This window comes from Mus pahari, chromosome 14, assembly GCF_900095145.1.
Source record: "Mus pahari chromosome 14, PAHARI_EIJ_v1.1, whole genome shotgun sequence".
Classification (NCBI taxonomy): domain Eukaryota; kingdom Metazoa; phylum Chordata; class Mammalia; order Rodentia; family Muridae; genus Mus; species Mus pahari.
Genome location: NC_034603.1, coordinates 48,242,501 through 48,261,501, shown reverse-complemented (window position 1 = coordinate 48,261,501; position 19,001 = coordinate 48,242,501). Strand labels below are relative to the sequence as shown.

General features: G+C 53.9%; 2 protein-coding genes across 2 annotated transcripts in view; one reads left to right on the top strand and one right to left on the bottom strand.

The window, feature by feature from the left end:
- Positions 1-13,047, top strand: part of Myo1d (myosin ID) — a 285,134-nt gene extending 272,087 nt beyond the window's left edge. The window contains exon 22 of the mRNA XM_021211724.1: positions 10,854-13,047. Coding sequence (XP_021067383.1) covers positions 10,854-11,010 — 157 coding nt within the window. The 3' untranslated portion in view covers positions 11,011-13,047. The remainder of the gene's footprint in view (positions 1-10,853) is intronic.
- A 956-nt stretch (positions 13,048-14,003) lies between these two features.
- On the bottom strand, positions 14,004-18,157 carry Cdk5r1 (cyclin dependent kinase 5 regulatory subunit 1). The gene is made up of 2 exons (XM_021213122.2): positions 18,042-18,157; positions 14,004-17,832 (listed from the first exon to the last, which is right to left on the bottom strand). The coding sequence occupies exon 2, from the start codon at positions 17,687-17,689 to the stop codon at positions 16,766-16,768; it is 924 nt and encodes a 307-aa protein (XP_021068781.1). The 5' UTR covers positions 17,690-17,832; positions 18,042-18,157; the 3' UTR covers positions 14,004-16,765.
- Between the last annotated feature and the right edge of the window lie 844 nt (positions 18,158-19,001).

The following is a 19,001-nucleotide window of genomic DNA, read 5'->3' as shown; positions in this document are numbered from 1 at the left end:
TGAGTTCCAGGACAGCCAGGGCTACACAGAGAAACCCTGTCTCAAAAAACCAAAACCAAAACAAAACAAAACAAAGTCCCTGTCCTGTATTTGTATGTGGACTGTTTTAAATATTCTCAGGTGGCAGAGACTGGGACTCAACAGGCTTCCTATGAAGTCTTCAGCTCTGACCAACGGTGGACATAACACATGATTTTGAGCAGCTTGGACTTGAATAAGCTCACAGGTAGCACTATTCCTGACAGGCCACTGAGATGTCAATCCAGAGGAGATCGTGGGTGCTGGTCAGGTTCCACGCAGTGTTGTTTAGCACCTTCATTAAGGATGTGAACAGAAAATAGACACCACTGTGCCCAGATGGTGCTAACTGAGGAGGTGCTATGAGCACAAGTGTGGAGAAAGGAGAAACAGAAACGTAAGCAGGAAACAGCAAAGATGTTAAAAAAAAACAAAAAAAAACAAAAAAAAACCTCAGTACAGCAAAGATGAAAAAAAAAATCTCTCAAACAGATACAAAATAAATCCTTCAGGACATGACAACACAAGCATAAAGAGATGTAAAGCTAAGGAAGGAGAGGCTGCTACCCATGGCCCCGAGCTTCTTAAGAAAGAACAAGCTGTGACCAGGCAGCCGCGGAGCCGTGCTGACCTGCACACCGAGCTGTGGCCCGCTAGGCTGTTCCTTTTCTCTTGTAGCAAAGGCTTGCTTTGTTGGTTTGTTGCTTCTGGATGGTGGTGGTGTTTGTAACCGAGAGGGAGCTGTGTCAGTTTGGCTTTGAAAGGTTGCATTATCCCTAATACCCAGCATTCAGTTGGCCATTTGGAGAGACGCAGTAGCGAGCCTTGAAAGAGGAATAAACTATAAAGTTAAAATGGGACATCCCCACACCTATAGCTCTGACAAACCAGAGCCACTGCCCTGCTGGCCACCCCAGGGTGGATGCAGCCTCTAGGACACGTCTTCATCCACCTTGCTGGGGCGGAGCAGGGCTGCTGGGGGACACACAGAGCAGGAACCTTTACCTTTTAGTCGACAGAAAGAGCACCCAGGGATATCTACAGAGCAATGCTCTGCCCAGGCACTCCACCTTGGCAGACAGAACGTGTCCTGTGGGGCTGGATGTGGAGCTCAGTGGAGGGGACTTGTCTGCGTGTGAGGCCCTGGCTTTAGTCCCAGCACTGACAAGCGAGGGAAGGCTCTCTGGGAGATCAGAGGCTGCACACAAGCTCTCCATGCACCGGGAGAGCACCCTTCTGACAGCCTGGCACCAGCCTGCAAGGTTTGTCTTCTGGCCAAGTGGTCTGGAAGGAGCAACACCCAGCAGAGAAAGGAAGAGGGTCATGGCTGCAGGTCAGGGTCCAGCCCCAGCCTCAGATGCAAGGGCCTTCCCTGTGACTCAAGAGGGCCTGGGCCACGCTCTGAGAGGGGTGGTTGGCAGTGTCTCTGGAGAGCAGATGCTCTGGGCATGCCATTTCTCAGCTTTGAGAAGTTACTTGATATGAACTTCTGCAACTTCTCCCACCATAAAGGGAAGGTAATGGCAGGCCCTCATGACAGCTTTGGGAGGGATTAAATGAGATGACACATGTACAGTGTTTAATGCAGTGCCTACTACGGGATAAGCCCCTAATAAATGGATGACTTCCAATCCTTACCCTAAGACCCCTAACATGCTGCCAAGCACCTAGCCAGCAGCCAGCCTAGTGACCGTTGGAAGGATCTGCAACACTGAGGAGTTTAGAGAGAGCCAGGGTCCACTCATCTCCCTCAGCCCTTGGAAGGTAAGAATGGCATAGTCATCGATGTCATGTCCCAACCCCCATGAGTGACAGGGGCGGGGTACTTGCCGGCATCGGTGAGACCCTTACTCAGCCTTGCTGCAACTCACACATTCTCCATTCTCCCAGATACTTTTATCTCCCTTAGAACCTCCTTTAAAACCAGGCATTTCTGGGCATTAAGGTTTACAGGGCAAGTAGAAGGGTCCTCCAAAGCTCAAAAGGCAGCCCCTGAATAGTGAGAGTTTCTAGTGCCTCTTAGTCACACTACATATAAACATCCCCTTCTATAGAGCAAGCTGCCAGAAGTGCACACATACCTCCCCTAGCCACTTCTGGACCCACACCTGGATCTGATGGCTCTCCCACCACCATCTTCCCAATCAACAACCCCACCTGAAAGTTGCATAGGTGCTGGCTTCATCTTCTCATTACTATCTCATTGTTCGGCTCGCTGCAGCTGCTCTCTTAATCATGGCATTAAAAAAAAAATCATTCCAAAGATGCTGGTGTGCCCCTAATCTGTGTCAGACACTACAACGGGCACTTTTGGTAAGGCATAGACAGTACCCAGTGCCCGCTGCTCAGGCACAGATGATAGCGACATCATATTCAGAGGTTAAGACTCCTGCCTGGGTCACTAGATTTGAGTCCTGCCTCTGTTCTGTGACACCAGGCCTCGTTCTGAAGTGGAACGTGCCTCCTGTCATGAAGCTGTCGAGAACCAACATTTACACTACTCTAGTGTGCCCTGCTGCTCTCTGTGGAGTGGGCTGAGTAAGGAGCCACACTTGCTTCTGTGGAAGTGGGTGTTCTCACGGCTCCCGTGATGTCCAGCTCGGTCAGCAGGGTTGGGTCCGGTGGCCTTCTCAGCATCTCCTCCACGGTGGAGAGAGAGAGAGAGCAAGCTGTGTGTCTCCAGTCAAGGCGCCACTTTTGGCTTGGGGGTGCAGCCTGGTGGTAGAATACTTATCTCCAAACACGTGTTTAGGGTCAAGCCATTGTGTTCATTTAGTACAATCCCTAGCATCATTATTTGATTTGACTACATTTTTAAATTATAGATTTCTTTTTACCAATATTATATGTATGTGCATCATGTGTGTTTCCAGTGCCTACAGATATCAGAAGAAACCACTGGATCCTCTGGATCTGGTGGTACAGAGAGTCGTGGGCTGCCCTGTGAGTGCTGGGAACCACACCTGGGTCTTGTAGAAGACCAGCCAGGGCTCTAACCACTGAGCGTTTCCTCCACCCCAACCATTGTGGTTTATAGGTCTCTTTAAGGAGCTTATAGTTGCATTTTTTTTTAGGTCCACCTGAGAGATCTCTTTAAACCGTTTACCTGCTTGAATAATTTATCTATTTATATAGTTTATCACATCTGTATATTCAAGATTATGACTGTTCTGTATGTTTGTGTATTTTTACAGTGAATTTATTTGCATGTTTTCATATATATATGTTATGTTATATATGCATGTTAAAGAAGTCAGCTCTCTCCTTCTACCATCGGGTGCTGGGAGCTGAACTCAGGCTGTCCAGGCTGGGCAGCAAGCACCTTTACCTACGGAACCACTTTATTGGCCCAGTTTTAAAGTAAAATGCATATATGAATTTTAATTTATAGATGTTTATTTTCGAGGTTATAATTATATTATAATAGTATCTCTCCCTTCCCTTTTCTCCCTGCACATATCCACGTAGCCCTCCCACACTCCTTCACACATAGCCTCTTGCTTTACTCTGTCTTCTTCTCACCTGTGCTTCCGTGAAGGAAGCCAGAAGTCCACTCTCCTCCTTCCCATCTTCCCAAAAAATCCCCTGGGATACCTTGCTGCCTTCCGTGTTGTGAGCACCCAGGATCTCAGCTCAACGTCATCTTGTTTTAGTGCTGGGGATGGAGCCCTTGTGGACGCTGCCTTCCAGTCTTTCAGCGCCACCGGTTAGGCGTGTTCACTATGGCTGAGCATAGCCGCACTCCCGTGAACTGTATGGCCTGTTTCCCTGCTCTGTTGCTCTGCTGCCCTGGTCCCTCTAGACCCAGGTGCCTGCACTTTGGGGGCCCCCGGCCTGGCCTTCCACTCTTTTTGCAGGTCCCCTCCCCTAGCCATGCCACCCAGAGGCTCTTTTTGCTCCTTTACCATCCCTCTGTGGCTCCCACGCTCTCTGTAGCGCCCCAAAGCACTGAGCCACATGCAGGAGGTAGGCTTGTCTGGCCTGTCCCGTTCTAAGAGAAGCACAGCAGAGCTCCACAGTCCAGTCTGCATGGATATCCCAGGGCCTGTGACCCGGCTTGAGAGCTGGGAAGAATGTGGGCAAGGGAGAGTGAGCGACAGCAGGGAGGGGCAGGCCCCTGAGTGCCTGTTCCAGACTCTGCTCACAGCACAGAGGATGTACACGTGTGGAATGTGTGTGAAGCAAGCAGGGTGTGGGGCAGAGAAGACAGAAACCAGTCAAGCCACAGTGGTCACTAGGAGAGGCTGAGACAGAGGAGTCTGGAGAACTGGCTCTGGTTGTCGTAGGCAGTGGAGGTGGAGCAGGCTGTCGCTTGTGTGAGGGGACTGGACTCTTGACAGGTCTGACAAAGGTTGAGGCCAAGAGTGTGCGCTCCCCATTCCTCACGTGAAGACTCGGTTGCCTGTGGAGTATTGAGGGATCTCTTAGAAGTGGTTAAGAATGTGCTGGAACCTCATGCTTGAATGGGGACACTGATTACATCATTATCTGTCATTAAAACCACATAGGTGGGTGTTACCATTCTGTGGTAAATACAAAATCTAATGAACATGCAGCAATAATTAAGAATGAGAAAATAAAGCCGGGGAGGCTCTTGCAAGAGTCCTGTTCATTCTTGAGACTCAGCCCAGATACCACCTCCTTGGGGACAGTCACTCAGCCACCATGACCAGGCCTCTTCTGTGTGATCCATGCCTTGCATAGGATGCAAGGGCTGGTTCTCTGGCATGCGCTCTCTAGAGGTTCTCCACCTGTAGGTCAGCACCCCTTTAGCAAATCTCTATCTCTAAAAATATTTACATTGCAGTTCTTGCAGTTCTTAACAGTAGCAAAATTACAGTTAATGGAGTAGCAACGAAAATGATTTTCTGGTCAGGGCTCACCACAACATGAGGCACTGTGTTAAAGGTTAGAAGTATCAGGAAGGCTGGGCGCTGCTGCTCTGGACAGGGCGTGCTCAGTGTGGACAGTCAAGTAGAAGTCAAGGGAAGATGGTTGGAAGCATTTAAGGAGAAGGAAGGGCACAGAGCGGGTGGAGTGAGTCTCCCTGCCTCTGCCTCGGCCTGTACACCAAAGCAGCCGAGGCTAGGGAGGAGGCAGGCCCTCCCCATGACCGAGGCCCTAGGCTGTCATGACTGCTGTATGGTTTTGCCCCGTCCCTTACCAGCTACCCAGACAGGAAGTGCAGCACCACTGTCTCCAGCTTGCACAGGAGCCAGACTCCTCAGCTCACTTCAGAAGCAGCTGTGATGCAACCCTGACCAAAACAGAAGCAGCGTTTCCCCTGCAGGGTTTTGAAAGAGCTACCCTCTGAGGCTCAGCATCAGCAGGGGAAGCTGCTTCCTGAAGCAGAACTCACAGAAGAGAGCTACAGGCGTGCAGCCCTCAGTCAGTGTGAGCTAGGGCGAGTGGCATCCAGTGGGGTGTGGCTCTGGGGGGTCGGTGCCCAGCATGGGAGATACGGCTCATCTCCCTCCAGCCCACAGACAGCAGAGCGTACTCACTAGCTTCACCAGGTGCTTCTGTCCCTCCCACACCCCCAGTTCTGCACCTCTCTTGCTGCCTGCAACCTCCTGGGTCACTTTCTTGGATTGGCTTCAGTCTAGAGACAGCATTTCCCAGATAACCAGGGGCCTGACCAAGGAGGGACATTGTTTCAGACTGATTCAGCTCTTGGACATGTGGTTGTCCCCTTGTGTGCAGTGTCTGTGGGTGCCCGGCTAGCACTGGGACTGCATCCACCGGAAGCGGGGAGTCTAGGTGAGAAAGGAAGGAATCACTGGGTAAGAGCCATTTGCCTGCAGTGATGGCTGAGAACAGATGACAGAGATGAAAGTCCCCAAATGCCACAATTTGCTGAGCCACTAAATCCGTAACAGAATCTGGGGAGTAAAGGCCCCTCCCCCCACAGCCAGCCTCCCTCAGCAGCTGTCACTTGGCCTGGCACACCATCAGAGGGAGACGCCCTGTCTCCATCTCTGCTCTCTGTTAACTCTGACTCTATAAAGACCCCAGTGTGTGCTGCGGCTCAGGACAGAGTAGGGTCCCTGCTCTCTGCCCCACTGCACCCAGTCTGCTAGGACTGCCCCAGCCCCAGGCCCCACGAAGCCTCTTGCTGGTTTAGTTGTTGTTTTGAGACAGAGTCTCACTGTGTGAGCCAACATGTTCAGTCTTACTGTCCTTCAGTCATTGTGGCTGAACTTAAAATAAGAACGTCTCCTAAAGCTGGGCAGTGGTAGCACACAGCCAGGGAGACAGAGAAACCCTATCTCAAAATAAACAGAATAAATTAAAGAAAAGGAAAGCACCTCCCTGTCTTCTCCTTTTTGTCCTCCATGCCCTACTGTAGAAACACTTCGTACCGAGCATCACACCTTCTGTGGCCAGTGCTGTACAGCCCAGCCTCTGTCGCCTCTAGAACACTTCTGCCACTCCAGAGGAGAGCCAAGCAACCCTGCCACCCCCACCCCTCCCTGACGCCCCTCGGCACAGCTACTCTGCCCCTGTTGATGTGTCTAGTGGGAATATTTCCTGTAGGTTACAGTATGTGGCCTGTTGTAGCTGGCTTCTTGCAAAGTTTAGTTCCCTGTATTGATACCTTCCTGCTTTTCCAACAAGTCCCTTGGACAGTACTACCCCAGTGAATAGATACACCACACTTTGCTGACCCAGTCAACCACTGATGGGCAAGGAGCTGCCTCTGCCTCTCATCAATACTTCTGCCGTGAATACCGACATTCAAAGGTCTGGTCTGAACACCTCGGGGTGGAGTTGCTGGGCCAGCCATGTCGTGATTGTTTAGGATGCTGGGGAACGGTGACGCTAGAGCCATGCATGCTTTCTGCCTTTGTGCAGTGTGTGGGTGGCAAGCAGTGACCTCCACAGCTGCTCCTCTGCTCCAGCAGCCCCCACTTCTTCCTAAATCCTATGCTAACCTCCCAAAGATGGCTGGGCACTGGTTCATTCAGGGCTGGGCCAAGGGAGAAAAAAAAAAAAAAACCCACCAGGTGCCTGGGGACAGACATCCCATTTCTCACGGTGACAACAGCAAGCACTTTCTCCTGAGGAGCTGCCTGCCTCCTGGGACTATCCCATTCCACAAGCCATCTGGCCACTTTGCCTCTGGAATGAGTTTCTTGAGTGGGTGATTTGGGCCCAGGAGAAGCACGGCAGGCAGGTTGAGCACCGTGCCCCCCTCACTAAGAGGCAGGAGTAACCACGTGGTGGGAGGAGCCGTCCACAGTGTGGGTACTGAAGCCTGTGACAGCACACTGATCCGGCAAGCCCAGAACCAATGACCTGGCTAGAACCGCTCATTTGTACAGGAGCACCCCTAAACCTCCTGGCAGTGTGCAGGTCTTCTGAGACCCCTCACCCTCCAGCAGCCTGTAGGCCGAACAGGCAAAGCACATCCATGCTTGTGTCATGAGGGCCCCACCCCTGTCAGGTTGAAAAAGAAGCTGAGTTTGCCCAGGCTCTACCTCATCAGGCTGGGGGCCGTTCAGAACAGAGGCAGCCAGGTGGCTTATGAGCCTGATGCGCTCGCTCTGTCAACATTCGCAGAGAGCGTGCGCTAAGTCTGCAAAGCGACTCTCCTGAACCTCCTCTCATGGAGGGTCTTAGCACTTGACTAAAGAAGTCTGGATAGTGTCCGCACTCCACAGAGCTCATTCATGGCTTTCTAAATGACTCTGCATTAGTCTCCAGAGGATGGAAAAGACCCTGTCTCCAACCATCCACTTATTCTCTGTATTTCTGGGACTCAGTGCCTTGAGGTAAATACTGAAATAATTCTTCACCTGCCCTTACCACAGAGTAAGTGGAGACTATAAGAGAAATCCCACAGGGGCTTGCCTAAGCCCAAGAGCAAATAGGACCAGAATCCAGGCCTGTAGCCCTAGACTTGAATTTAAAGATCCCAAATGAATCAAAGGCAGCCTCCTGGGCTTATAGTACCCCACCCAGGAATCTAGGACAGGAAGCTGAGGCACGGGTTCAAGGTCAGCCTGATCTATATACAGTGAGATCTCATCTCAGAAGAAAGAAGAGGGAGGCATGGGAGGCATGACAGAGGGAGGCATGGGAAGCATGGCAGAGGGAGGCATGGGAGGCATGGCAGAGGGAGGCATGGGAGGCATGGCAGAGGGAGGCATGGGAGGCATCCTTTCTTTCCCAAGATGCCCTAGTTGCTCCTCACTCCATTGAGAGGAATGGTAGGAATTGGGAGTTCAGGGTTTGACACAGACAGAATCTGCAGCTGTGAGGACGGGTGGCAGGCCCAGAACCATGGCTGGGTGTACCAGTGAGGAAAGCTCCTCCTTGTGTTTGTACTTTGCCTTTCTGTGACTGCCTCCCATGTCACCGGAGGGCCAGGACACAGTCACTCCAAGCAAGCTCCCTAGGGCAGGCTGAAGCCCAGCACTGCCCATCAGAAGGAGAGGAGGCCCTGCGCTCTTACCTGGGTCAGAAAGAGAGCTCCTCCCTGGGAGGTGGGAGCCAGCACAGGCCAGAGAAAGGGACCCAGAGCTGTCTACATCACCACAGTGCAGAGCAACCCAGTTCCCCGTTCCCTGCCTTCCTCCAACAGCACCATCCTCTGGGAGGAAAGAAGGGAGGGAGGCCCTGTGCTGGAAGTTTCCTGAGAAACAAGACTGCCCCCTCCCTCCCCTTCTATCTGCGTCTTGTCCCAGGCAGCATTTACTCCACCATGCTGGGACAAAAGGGAGAAAGGAAGGACAGCGGGCGAGTCTGTGGTGTCTTAACCCTGTGACACCAGCACTCTGCTTTCCAGATAAAGTCCTACCAGCTCCTGGGATGCTCTCCCTGCCTCTCCCAGGCCCACACAAAACTAGAGCAGTTCCCTAAGCTTTCAAGAGAAAGGGAAGGCTGGCTGATGAACATGGCAGCGTGCTGCTGACTCTCTGCATGGTGGTTCCTCAAGATGACATTGAATGAGCCCTCTAGGATCCATCCCCAGGGAATCTGAGAGAACCCAGTGTGGACCCTGCTCTACCAGCCCCAAGAGAGGATGGCAGGGTCACGCCTTGCATCTCCCCTTTCCTGGCCCCCAAAGGACTTAAGCAGAGCAGGACACAGAAGACCTGGGCTGACCGGAGAGGCAGGGAGGCTGACCAAGCTTGGGAACCATCTTGTTCAGATACGTCCCTAGAGCTGGCACTGTGCCCACTGTGGGCCAGTGTGAGGCCACAGCGGACCCACACGTAACCTGCTGCAGCTGAGGGCCGGCCACGTATCTAGCCTGCAGAGCCCCCTTGGCTCCCGAGGGATGAGCCTGAGTCACCACCTCTGATGGGCTCTGGTATTTTTGTCCAACTCTAGTTAAAAATAACTGTCTGAGCCAGGTTCTAGCTGTGGCTGACAAGACATTAAGCGTTTGGTACTTAATGTCCACATGTCTCTCCTGTGCCGTTTGCTGCCTCCAGTCATGGCTATTGAAGCAGGTAGGGACCAGCATCCCTGCTTCTCCAACTCCAGGGCCTCCTGTGAGCAGAGCCACTGAGTGTCCATGGACACCATGCCTTGGGGCCAGGGCTGCAGGAAGCACCGGTGCTCAGCACATTGATCCCTGGGATCATGTCATGCAGCCTGATCATTTGCCTCAGCAACTGGGTCTTCTGGACCAGCCAGTGCTCCGGCAAGTACAGGGAGCTCTTGTCTAGGCTGGGTGGGGCCCGGTGAGCGCTGGCCTCAACCCCCGGCCATTCAGTACTCATCAGTCAGTGCTGGGAGCTCCCTCAGCCTGAGGAGACCAGCAGGGTTGAGACCCAGCCTCTTCCCTCACATGCAGCCCCAGCAGCCCCAGCGAAGGAGCTGGACGCTCCTTAGCATCCTAACTGGACGCTCCTAAAACAGCAAGTCTCTCTCTCCTCCCAACGGATGCAGCGCGAGCTGAGGGGGCAGCGCTGGAACAGGCTGGCGTATGCACACACACGCTAGGCGCCAGCCTACAAGTTTCTCGGTGTTTAAAATAAGCAGCAGCTTAGTACATTGAGCACAGGGTGCGTTGCTGGAGGCAAGGGCTCCCATTTCCACACCATCCCCAAGTGGCTGTCCTCAGGATTTAGACCCATCCCCGTGGCTCTCCTGGTGGACAGGAAGTGAAATCCCATCACCCCGTCTGTTCTGGAGCAGGCAGGCAGTGGGGCCGCCTGCACTCGGTGTTCGTTGCTCAGGCTAGCTGTAAACCCACTCTGTAGCCTTGAACTTACTCTTCTCCTAACTCTGCTCCCTAAGTAACAGGGGTCACAGGCCTACTGTACCCCGGGACTCAGTCTCCGACCCATTTTTTTTTTAAATTTATTTATTCACTTTATTTCTCAGACCCATTTTTGACAGCCAGGCTTCTTGGCAAATGGCTAGGCAGATTCAAGGCGGACATTTCCTTGAGGGGCTGGGGGAATCCTTGTCTCCCAGTGGGCAATCAGAGATAATTGTCATGATTCAGAACCCCAATACTCTTCCTCCTGGGACACCCAAACCCCAGATGACTCAGTCCATCCAGCCCTGGTGGTGAATGGCTTAGCCACATCCACCTCCCTGGTCCATGGGAACAAAGGGTCCCCTGGAATGAGCAGTCCTTCTGCCTCGACAGCACCTTCTGTCCATAGCACACAACTCAGTGCCACTCTCTCCTCCCCCTTCCTCTGGGTCCCCGCCAACCTCTGTGCTCACCTGGGAAGAGAGTGGATTGAACCCTGAAACTGCCACCCTACAGGAGCCTGGCAAATGGCAGGGCCCTGGGGGTTGCCAAGGAAACCACCACCCTGTGTCTGCCCACTCACTGGCCGCCTGGCCTGTCTGTTCTACTCTTGCAGTGAGAAGCGCCACCTTCAAGTGAATGTCACCAACCCGGTTCAGTGCAGCCTGCATGGGAAGAAATGCACCGTCTCTGTGGAGACCCGGCTCAATCAGCCACAGCCTGACTTCACCAAGAACCGCTCAGGCTTCATCCTCAGTGTGCCCGGGAACTGACTGCTGCACATCGGAGGCCCGGCCCAGGGGAGCAAGAGCCTGAGCCTGGCACAAGCAGGCCCTCGCTCGTCCTCGGCATCCCCGCACTCGTTCCACCTCGCTCAGCATCCCAGGAGCTCAGCTAATCGCTGTCTGCCCTCTAATGCCACTAGAAATCAGCTTGCAAGGGCCTCTGCTAGGCAGGGCTCCTCTGCCTTCTCATGGCCCTGCCCATGAGTTGTCCTACGGCTTTCTGCCTCTGCCTCTGCCCTCTCGACTTTCTATACCAAAGGCCCTCTTCAGCCCTCTGGGCTGACAGCTAAACCACTTTCCACCTCGCAAGCAACTGGACGGTACCTGTAGTTGGCAAAAGGCCAGTGGCCACTGCTGACCTTGGCAAAGGGATGAGAGGCACAGAGTCCAGGATGCAGTTCCTGGAGCCAAAGCCACATTCCCCTAGAGGTTTGGATGCAGCATCCGTGGGCAGAGGACTTAGCCCTGCTCTGTGACCCCTACCTGATGCCTCCTCCCCTGACATGATTGCAGCCCTAGCTCCGAGCCCCTCAGCATGAGCCCTACCCCCAGCAGCCAGCCAAAGCCACCAGGTGGACAGGTTCATCTGTGGAGCCCATCCCCCAGCCATGCTCAGCCCGGATCCCTCCTTCCCAGAGCCTGTCCCTGGGAGATCTTTTGCCACCAAGGTTCTAGCTGCAGACTTTCTAACCACTTTCTCTCAGAGAGACACCCTGCTGCTACTCCAAGGAGTCTGCTTCACTCACAGCCCAGCCCACAGCCATCTTAACCTGCTTTCTCGCAGATGGCCAGGTTGCTAATCTGACGCCCCCTCTGCTGTAAGCAGTGTCAGGACCTAGTGAGGAGCTGCAAGGAGAAGGCCTTGCTTGGCGTGCCTGTTCCCCTAACCCTCTAGCTGCACCGCCTCCTCACTGGAGACCTGGAACTCTCAGAGAACCAACACACACGCAGGACCCAGAGGTGGGAGGTAGAACAAAGCTGCAGCAAAGAACATGGAGTCCTGGTACTGCAGGCCATGCCAGGGTGCCACCTATACCACATACCTACCTGCTGGAGCCTGGCCCGAACCCTGCTGGCAAAGTGCAGCCTGTTTGCCAGTGGCTGCCCAGGAGGAAGCACGCCCGCTTCAGAGGTCTTCCTGAGACCCCTGCTCCCAGCCTGAGCTGTTGAGAAGGAGGAGGCCTATGCTGGCACAGGCTTGCCATGGGGAAGCCTAACATGGAAGGCTTGTGAGAGGCAGGAGCGAACTGCAGGGCTTTCAGAGCCAGGCTCACATTCTCTTCACTGTTGGCCAGACTCTGCTCCCTCAGCCTCACCCTGCCACCCTAACCCACCAAGTGCCTGTGCGCGACCTCCTGTGCCTTGCCCAGGGCCTGGGGGAGTCACCTGGCTGGCCACATGGTTCCAGCACCTGGTCTCCTACCCCGTTTGCAGAGCTGTGGGGATGTTTACACACAGGCAGTTTGCAACCGAACTCAACAAAACTGCTGTGCTGCCCTCCGGAACAGTTCTCATCCTCCGAGCCTAGTCAGCTGCTGCCGGCCAGGTTTTGCCGATTGATCACTGGTGGGCCTGACAGAACCACGTGACTGGAACCTCACCTTCCCACCCCACTTACTGCCCCAGTGTATTGCTTTACACTAGACATGCCCAAGTGTGTTCATACACACCAAAGCAGGTCATGCCAAAAGAGTTGCAGGTCAGTGGGTGGGGCTCTCCTCCCACCCTCTGATGTTGTCTGGGACCTCTGACCCAGGCCAGAACCTCCCACTGAGGACTGCCCTATCCACAGGCACTTTCTTATGACCTAAAAGTGTGTGGCCACTGAGGGACCTGGAATTAGGGGTGTGAATGACCACAGTAAGAGCAGAGGAGAGGACAAAGTGATTGTATGCATGGAGTAGGGGTCTCTTGAGTTAATAAAATGCAGTTTATGGTTTGGTGCATATATTCCTATTTTCCATTAAATTAACTTTATTTCTAAAGCATATTTTGATTTACCATCAAGAGCAATAAAGCATTAAATCTTATTTTAAAGGTGTTCTGTTTATCATTGAAAAATAGTGAAAATTTAACTTAGTCAGCTACCATTCCAGAAGGTAGGAGAATTAAGCACAAATTATGTAAAACGGGATGATTTGTCCAAGGCTTTTGAACAGAAAAATTAGGGAGCCAGAAGCAAGCTGTATGAGGGAAGCAAGAGGCTGCCTTGGAATCCAGTCAAGGAATTCCGAAGCCTGGGCTCTGGAACCCTAAGGGACCATGTTTCTGAAATAAACACACAAAGGACAGACGGTACAGATCCCCGCGGATGCTGTTGGGCCAGCACAGCCTCTTCTAAGAGCAGGAGCCATGGATAAGGTAGAGGTCCCAGGGCACCCTAGCGACCAGGAGCTCTGCACTGCAGGGTCTTGCAGTCACTGGCAGACCATGGGACCCACCAAGACAAGGCTAGGAGCCCTGATGATAGGGCTCCAAACAGTGGGTGCAGAGCCAGCCGGAGAACAGATTCCTGCTGCCCTCTTCACAACTGGCAGGCAGACCAGACACAGAAGCTGGGGTAGCAGCCCACTTGGGAGACCCCCGAGCTAGATTCCTGTAAAGCTAAACTGTTGGAGCACCAGGAACCTGTCCACCCCTGCTGGCCTTGGCTTGACATTGAGCATGCAGGCCCAGGAGAAAGTGGTGCCAAGACAACACAGAGCCTAAAGCTAGATGCCCAGAAGGACTTACATGGCCATCACTGAGCAGGCCTTCCCTAGACCTGACTGGCCCTCTGGCTTGAGCGGCCCCAGGGAGAACTTGCCCAGTCACTATGCCAAAGCTGACCTCTCTCTGTGCTGCTTTAATCACCTACTTCTGTTCCAGTCCTTTCCCCTAACTCTGTCGCCTTCTCCCTGCAACCCGATTCCCCACATACAAACCATGCATTAAAGCTGCCCTCACTGCGTTCCCAAATGGCAGGGGCCACAAACAGGATGTGATGGATGGTCAGTGCATTTTATTGAATCAGCACAGTACAAAAATAAATAAAAATAAGGGAAGGGGAATTAAATTACAGCCAAACTGAGCTTCGTGACTCGTCAGATTATAAACCATACATACTCACAAACACGCCATACATACATACAAAAAGAGACAAATATAAATTAATATTAACAGTATCCACAGTTTGGTCAAAGAATAGTTACAGAAAATATTTCACCAAAAAATAAACAAATTAAAAAAAAATAAAAAACAAAAAAAACCAAACCCAAAAACATCACGTGTGTGTAATCAGCAGTATCGGATGTACAGCTATGGATAATTCTGGGCAGGGGATGGCACATCTTCTTCTCATTGCAAGTTTAACACTGTTGGAACAAAACTAAATTCTAATAACTGCATGGAAAGAATACATCAACCCTTCACGGTTGTAAGGAAAAGAGAAAAACCCAATCCTGAACTATGCTCCTCCCGTGGCTCCTTCTCGGCACTTGTGATTCCCACGGCCGGCCATCTGCTCTAAGGTTATTTTTCTTAAGACACAAAATTCTCCTGGTTCGCATGCACGGTACCACTGTAAAAGCAACAAGAATAAAGGGGTTTTTGTAGATTTTTTTTTCACATTTTTCTTTTTTTTTTTTTTCTTTTCTATCTTGTGTGTGTTTGTTCTAAAAGTGTCTTCATAGCAGCGTGTCAAGATTGGCTCTTTGCTCGAACACTTAAGTCTATCGGTCGTTCCTTTACACAGTACTGAGAGCCAGTGCAAGCCGAGAGGACACGGGCTTCACAATGGAACTAAGGAGCTCTTTCCTCAGTTGCCGACCACTTCTGAAATATGCACCTTCTCAAAAAAAAAAAAAAAAAAAAAAAAAAAAAAAGTTTTTGTTTTTTTTTTTAAATTAAGTACAAAGAGAAGGAAACAGTCGGCAGAGCTGGAATCCTGTTACCGCAGCTCGGTGAAACGGCTCCGGGCCAGCGACAGCGGCTGGCAGGCTATGAAGATGAGCCCCGTCCTGCTCCAACTGGACACCTGAAGCTCTTCTCCCAACTGCCCGCCCCATGGGGCTCCAGGCGCGGTCACCAACCGTGGCAGCAGGATCTGAGGATGGGCTGCAGCGAGGCCTGCACTCAGCGAGCCTTGCAGGGCTTTCCAGCTCGGTGTCAGACCATCTGAGGGCCCAGGATCGGCTCTCGAGGGACCCGGATGAGGGGCTGGGGAAAGGCTCTCTAGTCCATCAGGTCCTCTCCCCCACCTCTGTGAGTACCGTCCTGGGCTGAAAGGCTCGCTTTGGGCCTCTTCGATTGAGACCTCAATTTCACAGCTTTCTCTTTATATGCAATTTTTCTAGTGCTTGTGCAAGAAGTTGGCGGTCACCTAGAACCTAATCCTATACAAGATGACCTCTGCCTCCCCACTGTAGGCCCCAGCCCCCTCCCCACAGGGGCAGCAGGAGAGGAAGAGGAAATCCTCCCACAGTGTCTTCACATTGCTCTTTGTTCCCCAAAGCTGGAGTGAGGGCCATGCAAGAAGACTAGCTCCCTTCTCTTGGACAGCTTCCAAACCCCAAGCCACCAGTCTGGGAAAATTAGAAAGAAAAACCCTTAAAGTCCAGAGTGTGTTATGTCACTGACAGGGATAGGTGGGCACCACACCCTGCAGCTGGAAGTGCTCAGCTGCACAGTCACCAAGCTTCCAAACTGATCAGGGGTCACACTCCCATCTTGTAATTGTCCCCAAATGCATCTGTCTCAGTAGGTTGCACAGAGCAAAGCCTCTCCAGGAGAGACCGAACTGCCTGGAAACAGCTTAAAATTAATGGGGGGGGGGGGGCAGGGGTGGGAGACAGCAACACCTTATCACCCTTACTGACTGATCTCACCTTCCCCCAGAGATGTAGAGCAAATATCACATGCACCAGCAAGAGGCCTTCGCATATAAGTGGGTACCAACTTGATCTCAGGCATAGACACCCACCTGCCCAGAAGGCAATGTTGCCAGTGGCTCCCTGGCGCGGTCCTAGCTTTTTACACAGGGTGACTGAACTGTGTTGTTCAAATGAAAAGCTCGCTCAGGGAAGGCGCTGCCCCTAGCTTCACCTCATCCCTTAGCTGGGACCCAAAATGGGAGAGGAATCTAATGAACGAACCACCTCATTAGCCAGCACTAACGTGGGAGCAGAGACAAAAGGACGGGAGGGGAGCTCCGACCTGCCAGGAAGGGAAAACCCTTCTCCCTAAAAAGCACGCAGCAAACCAGGGCCCTGCTAGGTCAACAGTCCTCTCTGCAGGCTCCTGTACTGATGCCCCAGGGCAGTGCAGATCTTGCCTCACAACCTCCTGGATCCTGAATCAGGACAGTGGGCTCCAGGAGCCTTCGAGAGAAACAATACCCAGAAAAGGGCGGCCGATTCCTCCTGGGCCACCAGCCACGGGGCCCAGCTCCGATCATGGGAAGCCTCGTCTACCCTGGATCCATCACAGGTACAGGTGACATAGGCAAGTCAGTCCCTTGAGTCCCGGAAAGTGAGTGGTCAGCAGCCGAAGTGGCTCTGAATGCATCTTCTGGGTTCGCACAAGGTTCATCAGTTCGAAAGTCCCCAGAGTTCTTGAAAGGGCTAAAAAAAACCCCAAGGAAAGAACATGGGAAGAGGCCCTTGGTGGCTTTGCTAGACACATACTGTACACAAAACTTGATTCTTTTAGTAATAAAATTTAAAAACGAGTGGAATCCTTGAGCCAGGATACCGGCTACAGGGGCTCACCGATCCAGCCCCAGGAGGAGTCGCTTCTTGTCCTCCTGACTGCTCTCATTCTTCAAGTCAGAGAACACTTGTGTAAAATAGTGTGGGTCAGCATTGATCTGCAGCATCTTGGAGCTCATGAGGTTGATAACTGAGAGGCAGCGGTCCCAAAAAGCTTCCTTGCAGCTCTCCACCAGGAAGGGCTTGAGCGGGTAGGAGATTTCGTTGCCCATGTAGGAATAGGAGAGGTACAGACAGGTCAGCAGGACAGCCTGGAGCTCGTGGTCCGAGCCCACCTCAGAGGAGATAACATCCCTGCAGAGCATGTAGAGGAAGACCACATTGGCCGGTGTGATGAAACCCTGGTCCTGCCAGCCCTGCAGAAGCAGGGAGCGGTCCACGCTGCGCAGCCAGAGCACGGGGTCCGTTGGGGACAAGTGCTTCAGGCGGTAGCACCGGCGGCAGAGAAACTCACCCAGGCAGCGGAGCAGCTCACTAGTGGACGCCTGGACGATGACCCGTTTGGGTGTCCCTGCAGAGGTGATGGCAGGGTGCGGGGCCTTCTTAACAGAAGAGGAGACCCCAGTCTGGGAGCCAGAAAGCTGGCTGGCTGGGGGTGCGGGCGGCTGGGCCGGCGGGGGCTGGGCGAATGTGGACAGGTTGGCACACGACAGCGACTTCTTCAGGTTCTCATTGTTGAGATGCGCGATGTTGCTCTGGTAGCTGCTGTTGGGCTGCGCCTTCTTGGAGTTCTTCTTCTTCGCTGACACCGCCACGATCCTCTTCCAAGGCAGCACCGAAATGATGGAGTGCCGCTTCAGGTTCTTGTCCTTGGCGTTCTTGCTGTTCTGCACGGCCGTGTAGTGGCCCACGGTGGCCGTGCCATCCTCAAACAGTGTGGCCTTCCGATAGCTGGGGGACAGGGACAGTACCGTGCCCATGGTGCCACCGCGCGCCCGGCAGGGGCCAGCACCCCCGCGCGCCCAGCCTGCCGGCCGGAGGGGAATAAAGGCTTACCGAGCCTGTAGCGGCCGCAGAAAGAAAGGAGGCGCTCCCGGGACACGACGCGTGTAGCCCTGCGGATCTGCGTGGAAAACAAGATGGTTCTCAGCCCCGGGCGGGGCTCCACGCCGCGCCCCTCCGCCCGCACTTCCGAGGCCCGAACCCCCCGGGCTGCGGCCCCGTCGAGCCCCAGCCTGTGCTTCCACTGCGGCACCGGTCAAGCGCCGCAGTGGCCGCCGCAGCAGGAATCCAACCAGGCCGCGCACACGGCCCCGGTCCGCGCTGGCTTACCCGCAGGCAGGCAGGCTCCCGCGGCAGGCGCAGCCGCTGCGTCCCGGGCCCTCCGCAATGCGCGCCGCGGCCCCGGGGCTCGGCTCGGCGCGGCGGCGGCGGCGGCTCCCTGCTTCTGTCCAAGGTTCTGCAGACGCCCCGGCCCCGCCCCCGCCCGGCCCCCGCCTGCGTCTCCGCCGCGCGCCCGTCGGCCCCGCCCCGCCCCGCCCCGGCGCGCGCCTCGCAAGCTGCCTCTCGGGATCGCGCGCGCGGTCCACACGCCCGCACGGTCTCGCCGCCAGGTCGCGGCCACTCGCGTCCTCAGCGCGAGCGGCGCGCGGTGGCGCCTCTAGTGGGCGCGCCCATTATGGGACGCGGCGCGGGCGGCGGGAACGCGCGAAGTCGGGTCTCCACTTGGAAGCGGCCCGCGCCGCACGGCGCAACCCGGCCTCGTGAGCCCCGGCGCCGCGCAGCCGAGCTCGCCAGGCGGGAGGGCGAGCGGGCGGGGCGGAGGGCGGGCCCCGCCCAGACACGTGCTGCCTTTGTTCCCGCCGCGGCCCCCTCGGCAGAGGCTGCGGGCGTTGCGGAGAGCTGGCCCGGGCGCAGGGGAAGGGAGAGCCGCACTCAGCATCGGCGAAAAGCCGGGCATCCATTAAGACTCTAGAAAGCCAGGCCAGAAGGATGAGGGCGGCCTAGAGATCCTATCACGGAGGCTGTCAAAATCGAAGCTGCTGTGCCTTTAGGCCAGCCTCTTATTTGCCCATTTAAAAACTTGATGACAGTAAAATTGAAAAAAAAAAATCTGGTTCTGACTACCGACGCATAGTTCACAAGTAGCCTCCATATCCCTCACAAAGGCCACTGCCGATTTACAAGTCACTCATTTTGGACTGGTTCTGGAGACCCAAATGGTCAAACAAGCCAACCTGTATCTTAACTCAGACTCTAAACTCTGAACCTGAGAGAATTCCTGAAAAACAC